This window comes from Hydra viridissima, unplaced genomic scaffold (assembly GCF_058129835.1).
Source record: "Hydra viridissima isolate aposymbiotic clone 2 unplaced genomic scaffold, HvirCarnegie_v1 scaffold_6, whole genome shotgun sequence".
Taxonomy (NCBI): Eukaryota; Metazoa; Cnidaria; class Hydrozoa; order Anthoathecata; family Hydridae; genus Hydra; species Hydra viridissima.
Window position 1 is genome coordinate 4,524,043 of NW_028324305.1, and position 16,571 is coordinate 4,540,613.

Below are 16,571 nucleotides of genomic sequence, written 5' to 3' on the forward strand. Positions count from 1 at the left end.
TAAAGTTGCCTTATTTAAGACATCTTAAAGCTGTCTTAAACTGGTCTCAAATGAAACACAGTAAGTCGTCTTAACTAAAACGTCTTAAAGTTGTCTTAACTAACACGTATTAAAGACGGCTGAAACTTGTACATTTACAATATCAATAAAAGTTTGATTAATTATCTGCAGATGTCAGTATGATTGTTATTTAATGATTTTTACAAGTTAAATGATGTATCCAATTTTATGTGGCAAAAACATATCCATTTTATTCAAAATGATAATGTAATAATTGGGTCTCAGTAAGTCTAGATTTGTGTTAAAGACTTACATTAATGATTATACATCTTAAAATACTTATTTATGATATTTTTTAAATGTGTACATGTCATTTATACATAATAGTGTAGTTAAAACATGAAATATATTGATATTTATTCATATACAATACAAGAAAACTTGAAGTTAGCTGAACCTAATACTTTGGATGCAGTTGTTAATGGCACGAATTTAACTTCAAATGATAACTTTTCTGCTTTCATGAAGCATCTTCGACAAAGGTGACAAATATGCAAAAGCTCTGAAGTTCGTTTCAAAGAGAATAACAAGAACTAAGACAAGGACAAGGTTTCTGTTAAATTAAAACAATGGAAGAACAAATAAAAGAACAACTTGGACTTGTTATTGATGTTCCTAAGATGAGAAGTTCAGGTATATCGTATGATGGAAATACTGGAAGAAGGTTTTTTGAGAACGCTCAAATTGCATCTAGCTTTACTGAAAATGATTTATGTTGTGTTACAAACTTAAAATAAAAGGCAGGATTGCAAAACAAACCAAATGCTTTCAAGTGTATTGTATAAATATTGCAAATAGATATTTAGAACTGTTTTCATGGTATTATAAGCCCAAAATGTTTACATCGTGTTTTATCACATGGACATGAAGTTGTACGACAATATTCATTACCTACTATATTTCTTTCTGAAGAAGCTCAAGAATCACACGACAACAATTATAAAAAATTTTGAGAGCATTTTCTACGCAAATGTTCCCGAAAAAAACTAACATTGGATGTTTTAAGAAGGATATTTGGTTGCTCAGATCCACTTATCAGTAGTTATTGAAAAAAAAGTTCAAGCAAAACGAAACCATTCGATCCAGAAGAGATACAACTTTTAAAACCACCTTTATTTCCTGTTACATCATAATCAACACCCTCTTGAATATTTAAGAAAATTGGTTTTTGTGAAAAATGTAAAAAAAAGTTTTTAAACCGCAACTTTCATATCATTATATACATAAAAAGGTTTCAGCTTTAAGTTCTAAATTTTATATGCATTAGGTATTTTCAAGAAACATAAAACTGAGCTCACGAACTGTATAACAACGTCTAAATAAATTAATGCGGCAGTATGATTAAAAACTATTTTATTCATTTGAAAGATTAAATAAATTGGCTCCTTATTTTGTCTTTCAAATTAAGCATGGGAATTTCGAAGTTCGAAATTCGATGATTTCGTAATTTCGGATGTTTCGATCTAAATTTCGGTCCGAAATGTATTCAAAATTGGATCGAAACTAATTTCGAGTCGAAATTTTTCCACAAGTTTTAGGTCGAAATAAATTTCGTATCGAAATTTATATTGAATTTCGAAAGACGAAATTTCGAATTTATCAGAAAAATAAATTTCGCGAATTTCGAAAGAACGAGACTGGCAGGTAAATCGAATTTCGCAATTTCGTGAATTTAGAAAAAAACAAAAATCGAAATTTGAAACATACCGAATTTTCGCCTAAATTTCGTCAAATTTGGAACTAATTCGCCTATTTCGTCTTATCTCGTCAATTTTGATTTTATTTTGATACTTTCGAAATAATTTTGTTGATTTCGTGCAATAATTAATAAAACGTCGAAATTAATTTTATTACTTTTGGTAGATTAAATTTTTCATTAAATTTCAACCAGTGGGAGTATTAATTTCGCCTCATGAGTATTAATTTCGCCTCTTTTTTTTAATTTCGATAGGTTCGTTTTAATCTTGCTGGTTTCTTATTAATTTCGATAATTTTGATTTAATTTCGCTGGTTTTGTATTAAATTCGATTTGAATACAAATATTGACAATTTTAACTTAAAACTCATTATCATTTTGTTAACCAAAACTACTACTACTAGTTTCTCTGTGCTACTACTGCTACAGTGCTACTTTTTGGATTTATTTCTACACTACTTTCTACACTACGGAAAAAACACATACTACAATTTAGTCACTGTGTATTAAGATAATATTTCATTAATGGCTACATACGCTGAATCAACTAAAAACATTATGCCTCGCGAATGGAAAGAGTCGTGGATATTAATATTTATATGGATCCATCAGAATCGCTAAATCGTAAATATCTCGAAAGTCGAGCGAAAGAAATAAATGACGAAATACATCGAATCGTTGGTAGAGGGAAGGTTTCGAGCCTCACTTACAAAAACCGAGGTCAATGGATCATCGAATTTCACAACACTAATGACGCTGATGCTTTTATAAAATCCGATATCAAAATAAGTAAATGCAACAAGAGCATAGCAAAGAGAAAAAGAACCGATATAGGATTTTTAATAACAATAAAGTGTGACCCCTTGATTTACGATAAGGAGATACTCGAAGCACTCGACCCTTTCGTAGAAGAATTCTACAACTAAACACACACTACATATGAATTCGATAAGAGCCTAAGAGACGGTAGGAGATTATTTCGAGTTAGACTTAGTGTTACATTAGAAGAATTACCACATTTCATTGAAATTGGGGGTGTACGTATCGCGTTGCACTTTGCTGGGAAATCTTTCCTCTGCGGAGTGTGCAAGAACTCACATCCCCCAAACATCAGATGCATCGCGATGAAGAAAAATGAACCCCAGATGAATGAAAGCATAGATACAGAGATAGATGAACCCGACCATCCTGAGAAAAATATGAAAATCAATGAACCTACAAAAACAGAAACTCTAAACGACTCTACATTAGAATCAAAATATAGAGCAACGAGTTCACCAAAGAACACCGAAGAAACTACCACGAAAACAAAGCCTACCGCAGATGAAATAATAGATGAACTAGTTTCTAAAACGTTTACATCGATTCCCGAAGAAGAACTCAATGCAGAACTTAGAAGATTGTGACCTAGAGATTGTGATCATAAGGTTGATCCTTTGATGTGGTGGAAAAATAAAGCAGACCTTCTACCAAAGCTTGCAAAATTGGCAAGGCATTGGCTATGCATTCCAGCCACCTCAGCCACCTCAGAAAGAATGTTTTCAACTGGTGGCAAAATTGTTACAGACACAAGACACAACATAGACCCAGAAACTACCACCAAACTGTTATTTATTAATGAAAATTATCACAGGGTTGATGCAAACATTAATGAATGGGATCTTAAATGTGTGGAGGAAATACCTGCCTCTCAAGAAGAACAGAGAAATCAAAATAACAAAAGACAAGCACCACCAAATTCACCAAATGCAAGTGTTACTATGAGCCCTCCTAAAAAAAGGGCTTTGTCTGAAGTCATGAAGAAAAAAAAGAGACACAATCCAGACTACAGTGCATCAGCAGAATTAGTGGATGACCCAGACACTCCAACTCAATCTGCTGAGTCTCAATATCAACCTGAATGTTCTCAATCTCAATCTATTTTGCAGAAATCCACTTCATCAAAAAGAAAGACAATGGATAAAAAAAAAATGAACAGATCTAAAACATTTGACACAAGTAAAGATGAAGGGAAAAGGAGCATCCTTGATGCTTTAGATGATGATGATTTTATTGATGATGATGATTTGATTTAAATTTGATTTGATTTAAATGTTTCTACTGCAAAAGAAATAATAAATTACAATTTATTTAATTTCATTTCATTTCATTTTATTTCATTTTATAATAAATTAAGGTGAAAATGGGGAAAATAACAAAATTAAATCGAAATATACGAAATTAGAACGAAATTAAAACAAAATAAACGAAACTATTACTTCTTTTAATAATTTTGTATCTTGTAGGGGAAAATTTTGGGTTTTAAGGGGATTTCGCGAAATTAACAAAATTAACTGAACTAACGAAATAATTTCGACCTTCCAAAATTATATCGAAATCAACGAAATTAGATCAAAATTGTCGAATTTTACTTCAATATGCTGAGTTCTTTCTAATTTCGGTGATTTCGATTTCGAATACCGTCAATCCGAAAATGTGGGTAAAGTACAATTTCGCGAATTTCGAAAAACCGAAATTTTTAAACATTACAAATTCACGAATTTCGAAATCACGAAATTAAAACTTATGTTTAATTTCGTGTCAATTTCGTTACTTTCAATGACCCGAAATTATACGAAATTATTTCGCGAAATTAAACAATCCAAAAAATCGAAATTTCGTTCTCAATTTCGATCCGAAATTGAAACACGAATTTCGTTTCGTTTAATTTCGTCGATTTCGAAGGCCGAAATTCCCATGCTTATTTCAAATACATAAATACATGTTTTAATCGTGGTTATTTCAACTAGTGACGCATTTATCCGTTCACACTACTTTTTAAAAGCTTATTTCAAATAAATGAGTTTAAAAACGGTAGGTAAATAAAACAACATCGCGAGGTTGCTTTATTTAAAAACATTTATTGATTAAATAAAACGTTGGTAACATTTAATAAGAACCGTTGTGGCCATAACAGGTATCTCTATAGCCAAAATTCGTAAATTACGGCAGACAAATCTGAATTTTTAGGGATATTCCTTGAGCGAAAAAACCTAAAACTAACTTGGCTGCCGTTAAATTCAAAGTATATGGCCATTGTCAGAATGGCCATCCCTTATATCCGCGCCTATATATATATATATATATATATATATATATATATAAATTTATTTGCTTGAGTTACCAAATTTAAGTTTTATTCGGTTTGTAAAAATAAACCTGATTTATTCTGGAATGGCAAGGATAATTCTTTAAAAAAATTTAAGCTGAACACCGTTTTAAAAGCGAGTGTTGTTAAAACTCGGTTTTGTTAGTGTGATATTAGTCCAGCTTATAACTTCGTTGTTTTAAGAAAATCTTTTATGCTAGTAACTATGAAAAATAAATGGTTGCAAGGCATTTCAGGTGGCCCATCAACCAAATAAAAATTCCAACAGTACCACTACATTCGTAGTATGAAAAATACTTAATCTGGTGATAATGGGGGTAATACAATAAATAATTTAAAAGTTATTTCTATTGTGTAGTTAATATTGGTTTTGGTAAATAAAATGTTGCTAAGCAATTTAGGTATGCATAGCAAGTAAGAATTTAAACTAACGTCACCATTGAAACCGCTATCCTCAAATTAGTAAATAATGCAATGGCTCTTAAATCTTTTTTCATATAACGAGTTTTTAGTTTTGTTTATAATTCTAGCCCACTGTGTTGTATTTAAAATCGAAATTTTGGCCGAAACAGAAAAAGTTAAAGGTAGTTGAAGCCGAAAGTTTCCATTTTTGCAATTGGCGGTAGCATTTCAGCTAGACAAAATTTTAATTACAAAACTAGTATTTATTATTATTATAAAAATGGATTTACCTGAATTTAAATTGAATTAACAATAATTGTTATAACCATTTTAAAAAAAAAAAAACCTTTCTTTTTAGGAAAATTAAAAATTTTTGGAGTGCTTTTGTTTTTATTTAAAAAGATAAAAAGTTAAATTGTCCTCCTAACCGCCTGAGCCGGTTTTAACAACTTAATCTAAAAAATATCTTTAAAAAATAGGTGATTTTTTATTTTTATCAATGTTTTTATCAATAGATTAAGAAAATATATTGCAAAATAAGCAAAAAGAATGTTTTTAGCGTAACATTAAGTTACGTTTAATACAAAATATTGCAAATTATCGAAAAGTTTCGAAGACCAAACGATTTAATCGAAAATTATCGAATCATATCGAAACTCAAAAATTATCGTTATACATTTTTTAACAATAATTAATGCGATATTTATCGCTAAAATCGATAATGATATTGTGCATATCGAAAGCTAAACAAATTTTATCGAAATCATATCGAAACATATCGGGTGATACCGATTCATATTGAAACCCGTTATTGTAAAAAGTATCGGTTAGTTTCGATATTTCGATAACAATGCATAGGAAAAAGGAACAAATATCGTAATGAATCGATAATTATTGTCATTGTTTTTACGATATGAGTTCGATGTTTATCGTAACTGAACGATAAATAAATATTTACTTAACCCAAATATTATTATGATTCCTTTTTAAGAGCAAACAAAAATGTTAAAATTAAAAGCATAAAGTTTCAACAGCAAAAAAATGATTTTTGGATATGAATATTGAAATTGAGTGTTTTGAATATATATATATATATATATATATATATATATATATATATATATATATATATATATATATATATATATATATATATATATATATATATATATATATATATATTTTCAATAGTGCATTTGTCAGCAATTTTATTGCAGTTATTTACGTTTTTAAAAAAATTATATTTTTAGTCGGAAAAAAGGAAAAAAACATCGTAATAAATCGATAGGTATCGTTTTTACGATGAGTTACGATATTTATCGTAACTGAACGATAAATATCGTAATGAAATGATAAATATCATAATTTTATCGTGCACATTTTTTAAGAACGATGTTTTCGTAATATAAAAAAACTTACGATACGCACATTCCAATATTTCTTATCTTATAGTAATAAGGAAAGTTTCGAAACGCAGATGCTTTACCAACACGCAGTTAAATTTCATTATCACATTTTAGAACACTTTTTTAACATTAAATTTAAGTAAAAACGGACCTTGATAAATTCATTGAAAAATCGCACAATAATAATAGGGTAAGCTTTGTCGCGGCTGCAGTGTTCAATAAAAAATTAGGTTTTGCATCCTCTCCTTCAGATTTAAATCTCCAATTATAATATTTGTTACATATGTCCCTGCAACATCTGTATTCATAACTATAGGCATCGTATGTTAACAATTGCTTTAAAGTTGGGAAAACTTTTACAAAGGATTGTTTTAGTTTTAATATTCAGTTAAAAACTTTAACTTTTTTTAACGGAATCAGCGCTTATAAATGGTTAGAGTTCGGTTTTGTTCCTGAACTAGTTGGAATTCGATTACGTGTGGAATATTTTAATGATTTTGTAACTTAATTTAAATATCTTTCAAAATGAAGCCTTTTTCATTTCAATTAATGCTAATCCGCATTGAATCTCTTTACATTGCTACTTAATTCTTTTGTAAAGATTTCCCTTTGAAACAATCGCTATCGCACCTCAATACTTGAGATTCCACGCATCAAAATACATGTTGTAAGATCAAAGTACGTGTTGTAAGAAGGGAAAAGTTTGTGTAAGAAAGCGATTTATGGTTCTTGAAGATAGATCGACAAAAAAGTAGTTAAATGATTCACACCGAGTTAAGTTTAATTGCGTTATCATTATTAGCTGAATGTTTTTTATGTTATGACATATTTGAAATTACAACCACAACGACAACTATTAAAGCGAGTCCACACAATCTTTTTAATGAATATGATACTTTTTCTATAACCTTTGCAATAATCATCATTTCAGTTTTCGTTATAGCTATCGGTCCTTTAGTTGTCCATATGATAATAATCTTGCGAAAACACCGCTTCAGTCGATTGAGAATATATTCCTTATGGTGGTATTTTAGTAAGTTTAATTATTTATATAGAGCGTATTTAAAACCAAGGCTTTTATGATGAAATACAAAAACCATTTTGGATATTTTTCGGTCGTTAATAATACACTAACATTATTAAATAGGATCTCATATTAAAATTAACTGTTAAATATCAGCATAGCCGACTGATAGTCAGCTGTACATTGCTTTTAAATAAATATATTTCTCTGTATTGCTTTTGAGTTTTAATAAGAAGTCTAAAATCTTAAAAAACCAATTGCTCGTCGTTTCTATTTAGTGAAGAACCCTTTTGTATCGCCAGCTGCTGGTTATAACTAAAGTCCTTTAGATTAATATGTTTCTCTTTTGTACGCGTTTGTTGATCATCATTTAGTGAAATCTTTTGTCTTATTTTGCAGATTCTATTCATTCTAAAGATGAAAAGTTGACAAAGTGATTTTAGAATCTTGAAAATGATCTTCTTAGCTAAAGGTTTTATAAATATCAAACCATTGCAATATTTATCAAAGTTAAAGGTTATTGCTCTAGAATTATAAGCTTCCTCAACATATTTATACCTAACAACAAGAAGCCGTAAATTTGAGCCGTCCTAAAGTAGTCTACGCAAATTAGTTCCTGGAGGATACAACACTCCCAGGCCTTTAATTTTTAATTACAAGAGAAATGTCATTTTCATTTAAAAATGTAAGTGTAAATAATTAATTAAAGCCTTCTTTTTGATTCGCGTATCCAACAGGAGCAAGTTTATTTATGAGTCTATTTACATTTGTAAATGATCCATTTCCTTGTGGGTACTTAACTGTTGTCGCACGTGAACAAACATCACTTGATGCCAAGATTTTTCAACTTTTGCAGTGCTCCAGAGCGAACGTGATTTCTTATCTTCTTCTATTAAAAACAACGTCGCCGACAGTTATTTGTACGCTAGCAATACTTCGTTTAGTTTAATGGATCTCTCTGTTCTGTTAGACGTTCTCTCTTCCATCGTTTTATAAAAAGTTCAAGCACTGTCAATGATTACATCGTTTATTTACATTTTGTTCAACATTACTATCACTATTTACACCATTTAATTGAACTTTTGGCCAAAGACAAGATAGTTTGGTGTTATGGCTTCTATGCAGGGTTCATTACATGTAAAGGTTAAAGGTCGATTGTTAATAACAGTTTCTCTTTCTTGTAACTATGCAAACAATTGTTCAAAGTTTAAACGAGCTTTAGCCACGACTTTCTTTAGGCATCGTTTTTCCATTCTAATCATTCTTTTAAACAGCCCACCCCACCACGGGGCAGCTGGGATATTAAATTGCCAATCGATTGATTTATCGCTTATATTTAAACTTATCAACAAGAGGCTGTATATTCGGGTCGTCTTAAATTAGTCTAATCAAAATAAGTTTCTGGAGGATGCGACAGTGATATTGTAAGCCATTAAATGGAAATCGAACTCCTAACACTTTTACAGCTAAGGAGTAAAGTTTCCCTTCAATCACTTACTGCTTATTACTTACTGTTCAATTATTTGAAAAATACACCTCTACCTAAACATTTCTTTTTTTGTATAATTGCAAAAAAATTTTTTTTAGGCATGGTCATACTTATTTGCTTTGAAGTAGTTGCAACTGATTTCAGTCTAAAGATTTATCAACCGAAGTTCTTTTCCACTATGGACAAATACTTTGCAGCTTTAATACCTATATTTTACTTGTACGTATTAATAGAGGCCCAGTTTTGTAAGGAGAAGAAATACCTTGATTGCACAAACGATGCTGATGCAATCGATCACTATTTAAATTTGATCTATGAAAAGGAACCTCAAATTTTTTTTTCAATTAATTGCTTTCATTTTGAAACTCGAACTCTAGCTGATGAGGAAACCTACCAAGAAAAAGTCACTTCATATTCCAAATCAAAACAGTTTAATTATAGGACTTGGCGAGATGCCTCTGATCGCAGTCAAGTACCAAGAACTAGGACTAAAATTACGCGTATTAAGCTTTCTAAAAAACTAACCTTTGCGGATGATCAAACAAAAAACGAATTTTCAAATGTTAAATCTAACTTTATTGAAGAAAATCGACACAGAGACACTCATTTTGACTCCTACACCATACTCAGTATAACTGACTTTAAAGAGAGTGTAATCAGTATTAATAGCAAACGTCCGTTTTGGATGAACAACGTTTGTTTTCAACTTGCTAATCTCTTCGCTCTGTCCTGGCCATACAGATGGTTACTGGGTTTTTTTACGCAAACATTCAAGCATATAATAAACAAAGAAATATCCATTATTGAAAATCTACCACAAAATTTCACTTTGGCTACAGGTGTTAATGATCCCAATCAGTCTTTCCAGACAGGACAGGCTGGAATTCAGCCGTTTACAGTTGCGTTTTCAAATGATCAACGTGATAGTTTGCGTACGAACCCAACTTTTATGAGTGACTCTGAGACAATGGAGTACATACCTCCTCCACCATATGTACCTCCACCACCACATCCTTATGATGAAGTATGATGTTAAAAGTGTTGCGGAACTTGGTTTAAAGGTGCGGCAAAGTTTGTATAAAATCGTGACTTGGTAAATCAAAAATGATGCAATATTATGAGCGAATGTTAATCGCAAACCTGTGTTTTACTTGTTTGTTACGTTTTTTTTTTACTTTTGTAAATGTAAATATGATTTTTCATTTTTGATATATAGTTGAACATTAAATTACAAGTGGGTTTTGAAATCTCGAAGTTATCATTAGAAAATTCAGGAATTCCAATAAAATATAATGATTTAAGTATATTATGCACACGTCGAAAACTAGCTCAATCAATGTCATGTAATAACTAAATGGAGTTTTGGTCAAGGATGTTACACAATAATATCTCCAATCAGTTTATGTACCCAGATAGCATATTGACGTCCTGCCGACTTCTTTTAAGGGTCTTTGTTATGATCAACCCTACCTCGGCTAAAGGCGTCGGCTGGTCTGCAATCAGATCACCGATTTCACGTTAGCCCAATCTAAATGGTTTGACGTCCAGAAAATGGTTTTTTGGCGACGTTGTCTTATTTGAATTATTTTGAAGGAGTTGCTTGGGCAGCAAATTTATCATCGGTCTTGAGTTAGCACAATATTAGAATTGTTTCTCAGTTCACCTTAATATGTTTAAACACAGTAATTTATCGACGTACCATAAGCAACATCTTTTTAAAGTCAAATAAAAAAAAAACCGCCTACCAGTGACTGTCAAAAAACCATGATTCAGTACTAAAGTTTATTAGTGATATCTTGCTTAAAATAATGTCAAATAATTCTTGTAAAGACTCTTTCTTTTTTTTTTCTGTGACTGTTGCATTCTTTTAAAATAGTTATTCTGTTAGAGATTTATCCAATGGTTTTTTAGAATATGTAAAGATGTTATTTATGCATTAAAATGGTATAGATGTATTATTCAAAGCAGATAATATATCACTAATACAGTTCAGATTTAATATTTCCAACAACATAGTTCAGAACGATCTTAGAACAATTCCATCTTACTTTACCATGTTCACTTGTATCATCTCCTCCATATTCTATAGATGTCCATCTTAATCTGTTCTCCTATGCTCACATTTATACCAGTGTTTTTTCATTACCGAATAAATCCATGATTTGACATGAATTTCTCTATTTACTTTTTACATCTTGAACATTTTTTTCCCACTATTCAATTACAACGAAAACTATAAATGATTTTTTCAAATCTCTCTTTATAACACAATGCCTAAAATTTTACCACTTGTTAATGGTTGCTAAATGCTCAACGTTTAAAAAAACACCTAAAATAGAAAAAATAGTTTGTTTCAGCTTGCAATAAATGGTTAAATTGCATTTAATTGTATATGATTATATGGTTAAAAATCACTCTTCTTAAATAAGACTAATGCAACGAATCTCTAAATTTTCTGCAAGACGCTTTATTATATGTCTTATAATAACAATTGCTCTAGTACGTACACACAAACGCACATTAGGATTATGACTTTTTTTCAAACCCATGCTCTTGTACTGTAGTTTAATGAACTTTTACCTAAAAAGCATTAAATGACCTATTATTTGCATATCTTTTGAAAAAAGTTTATCCTGCCACTAAAAAATTGGTTTTGACTTAAGTACTACTGTGTTCAATTGTATTTAGAATGTCATAGTCATGTAATATAATAAATTTTCAATCCAGAAATGACTCAGACCGTTGACCTAACTCTTGCTGTTGTAGCATAGAAGGAATATAAGGTGCAATTTGTTTTTATTTTTGCATGACGAATACATTTCCTCAATTACTTTGATATGAACCGCTCTGCAAATTAATTACTTCTGGGGATCTGTAGTATGGATGACTCTCGTTTCCAGTGATTTTTCAGAGCACTTAAAGTCCTTTCGTATAGATTCATTACGTCAGCCAAGTTATTACAGTCGTTTTCGTTGTACAGTTAGTCTGTAAACCAATGGTCTGCCCAGCCATACGATATACATCAACATACTGCAGAAATGTCCTTGCTGAAGGAATGAAAATGAAGGGCAATAAACATAGTCTACTTTAGTGACAGGTCGAGTAAACATACGGCTTTTAAAAAAACTGTAGGCGAGTTTGTTTTTTTTACGGAAATAATCGTTTTTTGGGTTATTTAATAAATAGATTAATTAATTCATAAGACGGTAATCAATTTATCATAAATAAAGATTTTTGTAACAAATAAAACTTCCTAAATAAAAAAAATCGTTTGTTAAATGCAAACCAGCCGCATTTCGTTATAACTTAGTAAAGACTCATAGAAACATATGGCCTATAGAATTTATTTAAGATTCTATAGAACTTCTATTAAATCTCTGCAAATTTCTATAGAAATTCCAATATAACTTTTTTTTTTACATATATTAACATAAAAAAAAAAGTTTTACAGCAAGTTTTATAGAAATTAATAGACATTCTATAGAAATCCTATAAAATTTCTATAGAATTTCTATAGGCCATATATTTCAAAAGTTTATAGAAGTTCTATAGAATTTTTTGTCCTGGGTTAAACGTGATATATATAAAACTTTATAGAAGTTCTGGGTTAAACATGATATATATAAAACTTTATAGAAGTTCTATAGAATTTTTTTTTCCTGAGAAAATAGTTTCAATATTTTCACTTTGGGTTCCGTTGAAGATCGCAGGGAGTAAAGATGCTAATAATTGCTAAAAAACATATTGGCAAGGATTCTACAATGTTTTTTTGAAACATTGGTAAATCCATAAAAGTCAGATACCATCAAAAACCTGTTAGATAAGCTAACACGACAGACACATTTGTAAAAATGGTGAAATAAAATGTACAAATAAAATATTCAACAGCAGATGTTATCACCAGGCAAAGTTAACCCACTATGATTAATCTCTCTGATATATTCTCCAAATTGGTCAAAACAAAATGATGTATCTTCAACTGGAGGACCTTCTCTACTGACATAGCCAGCAATATAAACGAAAGATATTTTAATTTCTTTAAATAAACCGCTTTTAATAGCAGGAAGATAACACAGGGCTGCGTTTAAAAAAAAATTTTCTGATCCTGGGGGTTTCTAAGGTAATTTCTAATGAAATTGGCCTCCTAAGCCCGAATATCACATTCATTTTGCTCAATTAGGTCAGGTTATTGAAATAACTATCCCATAGGCATAAGAAGCAAGGGTATTTTGTGTACCCCCCTTGCATCCAAAGTAGAAAGCACACAACATGAAAAGAAAAGATTTATTCATAAAAAATCAAATCTTAGTAAGTTAAAATATATTTCAATTTCTTTCTAAAAAATTACCCACAGATGTTAAAGTATTTTCAAAGGAAAGCTTTATGTTGACAAGAAAACTAATAAGTACTTTACGTTAAGGTCACCACATATTAGCCAATTGTGGTTGGAGTATTTGATTGCATCAATCAATATTTTCATGTTCATGTAGCTTTCTGTCAACTGAACTGAATGTCCAATAGGTACAGATGCCATTTTTTTGCCAATGTGTAGGAGTACTGCCTTTAGGCTTCTGCTAAAGGAATCAATAAAGAGCCTCCATTCTCTTGGTTGGTAAGAAGCGTCAAGTGCCTCTATTAAGCCTTTTACATCATTGCAATAAGCCAACGAGCTAGAAAAATCAACTTCAAAGAACCTTTGAAACTTTTCTTCTCTGTTTCTATACCAATTCAAGGCAGTTTCTTTGGAGAGGAGATTGCTCTCACTAAGACGGGAACCAAGAAGTTGTGCATTCTCTTTAGAAAGACCAAGATCTCTTGTCAAGTCATTTAATTGACTTTGAGTGAGTGGTCTTGGCAAAGTCATGTATGGTCCTTCCCTTCTCTCCATACCATCGGTACACCAAATGACATACAGTTGATTCCCAAGCCTTATTCCGAAATATGCACTGTAAAGGGACTTTACTAACGTAGTTATGGTGCATTGCTGATCACTAAAAGTTACCTTCCCACACACATAGCAGAATCTCTTGGGACTGTTTTTACATTTTCTCTTCACTTTTATGAAATAAATTTTATTTATCTTATATATTAGCCTGTAAAAAAATTGACAATGATTAACAAAACTTTATAAATATAGTTTAGATGCTGTTTATAGATATATTAGTGCACAACTGTCACCTGGGAATCGTAATAAAATGGACACTCAGCTGTTATATGTGGTATACTGCCCTAAGTCTGTGTCTTAAAAACTAGACCTGATTGACAAATTTGAATCCTAGATTCGGATTTAGAAGGCAAGTTTCATTGAGAATTACCTAAGAAAACCCTAGGAACATTTTTGATGCAGACAAGTGTAATGAAAAACATTCAAGAAAGTATCATCTTGCATTACATAATTACTTTTGTCACACAAATGACTTGATGAAACTACTAAATCATTAGCTATGATACTAATATTTAAGCAGAGTTTTTTTTTTTTATGTCAACTTTTTGCAATATTTGCTGAACATTTATAAAATAGGTACCACCTGATCCTTGTCAAAGCTTTCCAAATGCTTTCTCAATAGGGTCACCAGTAAAATGCCCAAGACAAACATACTTATGACTTGTAATTAGTAAATGTTTCACTAGTTCAACCATTCCACGACATGTATGAGAAAAAGCACGAGAATTATCTTTGGTTAAATTTTTTACCATTTGACCTTGTATTTCAGGCACCATTCTTTAAAAGAAAAAATTCAATTGTTCATCATTGTTTGATGAAAAAACAGCACGATTTTCATCTCTATTACAAATGTTTTCATCACGTCCTTTAACATTAACAATTTTAAAAAATTTGATAATTATAGATAAAAAAAACTGTAGTGTCATCAATATTTTTTATAGATGAAAGAGTTTTTAAAGCAGCTACAATCTCATCACAAAATACTCTTAAACAACACACGTGTCCAAAATTGGTAGAAACTACTTTGAAGCCCTCCAGAAAAACCCTTTTGAGGGATGATTTTTGTAATATTCCTGATCACAAAAATGTAAAATTTGAAATCATCTGTAACCGTCCTTGGAAGAAAATTTGATTTGAAAATTACATCCTACATAATAGAGAGAAAATGAGAGCATTCTGTTTATTTTGATTTTCTAGAGCATTCAAATTTGAAAGTTTATATTTAAACATAAATATTATCATATGTGTACATAACTAGATTAAAACATAAGATAAAGTGCTAAAAAACTTTGTGACATTTTCATAAAGTGATGTATTCTTTAGTAAATATTAGTTTTTAAATTCTACATTGCAAAGCATTCTTAACCACACATGAAACCACAATCATGTCCATAATATTGATAGGAATAAAAAGAAGTATTCTGTGTGTTCTAAGAAGGTAGAAAGTTTTAAATTACTCATTCCTAAAAAAAAAAAAAATCTTAGTTTACTGGCAGAATAAAAAAATAGTTTTTACTCCCAATTTAGATATTCTTGCTGTTGTAGTCCACGAGACAAGTTTGCAGCCACTTTCCATAATCTGGATGGTCTACTGGCCTCTTGTATCTGCTCCAATGAGAGTTGAAGCTGTGGTGAAGAGCTTCAGTGGCCTGCTCACTATATTTTCCTAGGGAGTCTTGATTCCAAGGGAGTCTTTCTATGAAGTGTTTGATGTGGTAAAACACTGCATGGACTTTTGGAGTAACACTTACTCTGTCAAGAGCCAGATAGGAGGTTTGGAATGATGATAGTTTTTCATAATAGTCAGGTTCCAGGGTCATTCCAAACCAGGCAGACACCACTGCATCAAATTTTCTCAGTGCATCAACAATGCCAAAAATGTTGAACGCACAGTCTTCTTCTGCAAGCCTTTGAAGGATATCTACATTTTTGAGGAGTTTTCTACACTCATTTCCTGCAAACTGACCACCATGGAAAGGCTGAGGCTTGATGTGAAGAGCCTAGGGCCACTCATCAGCTTTCAACCACTCTTCCTTCAATTCTCTGAACAGATGGTTGACTACTTCAAGTAAGAGATGGAGTTCCAATGGTGGAATGAAGTCCAAGATCAGGACATTATCAGGCAAGCTTAAAAGAGGCTCATGGACAACATTCTTAAAATCTTTCGCTCTTTTGTAGTCCTGACCATTGTCCTGGAATGCTTTGAAGCATTTTCTCAATGAGCCAAATGCTCGAGGACTTCCACATGCAGACAAATCCTTTGAGTCAATTCACACCAAGTGCATGGGTGAGAGCTTGAATGGGACTGCAAACGACAGATAATATTGGCTAACTTCAAATCACATGAGATGAGGAAATGGGCACCCTCAGGATGAATAAGATTCAAAATTTTTCTTACATT

At 31.1% G+C, this 16,571-nt stretch overlaps 2 protein-coding genes across 2 annotated transcripts in view; both read left to right on the top strand.

Moving 5' to 3' along the window:
- Positions 1 to 2,225: 2,225 nt before the first annotated feature.
- The window catches only part of LOC149886733 (intraflagellar transport protein 54-like), a 280,492-nt gene continuing 266,146 nt past the window's right edge, over positions 2,226 to 16,571 (top strand). Inside the window, exon 1 of the mRNA XM_090091596.1 lies at positions 2,226 to 2,265. The gene's annotated coding sequence lies outside the window, so the exon portion shown is untranslated. The remainder of the gene's footprint in view (positions 2,266 to 16,571) is intronic.
- Positions 7,349 to 10,456, top strand: LOC149886734 (uncharacterized). The gene is made up of 2 exons (XM_090091728.1): positions 7,349 to 7,745; positions 9,324 to 10,456. The coding sequence occupies exons 1-2, from the start codon at positions 7,472 to 7,474 to the stop codon at positions 10,253 to 10,255; spliced, it is 1,206 nt and encodes a 401-aa protein (XP_089947854.1). The 5' UTR covers positions 7,349 to 7,471; the 3' UTR covers positions 10,256 to 10,456.

Excerpts from the sequence above, each read along its gene's own strand:
- LOC149886734 (XM_090091728.1), top strand. The coding sequence starts at position 7,472 with ATGATTCACACCGAGTTAAGTTTAATTGCGTTATCATTATTAGCTGAA. Across the intron at positions 7,746-9,323 it reads TTCCTTATGGTGGTATTTTA|GCATGGTCATACTTATTTGC; the intron begins GTAAGTTTAATT and ends AATTTTTTTTAG.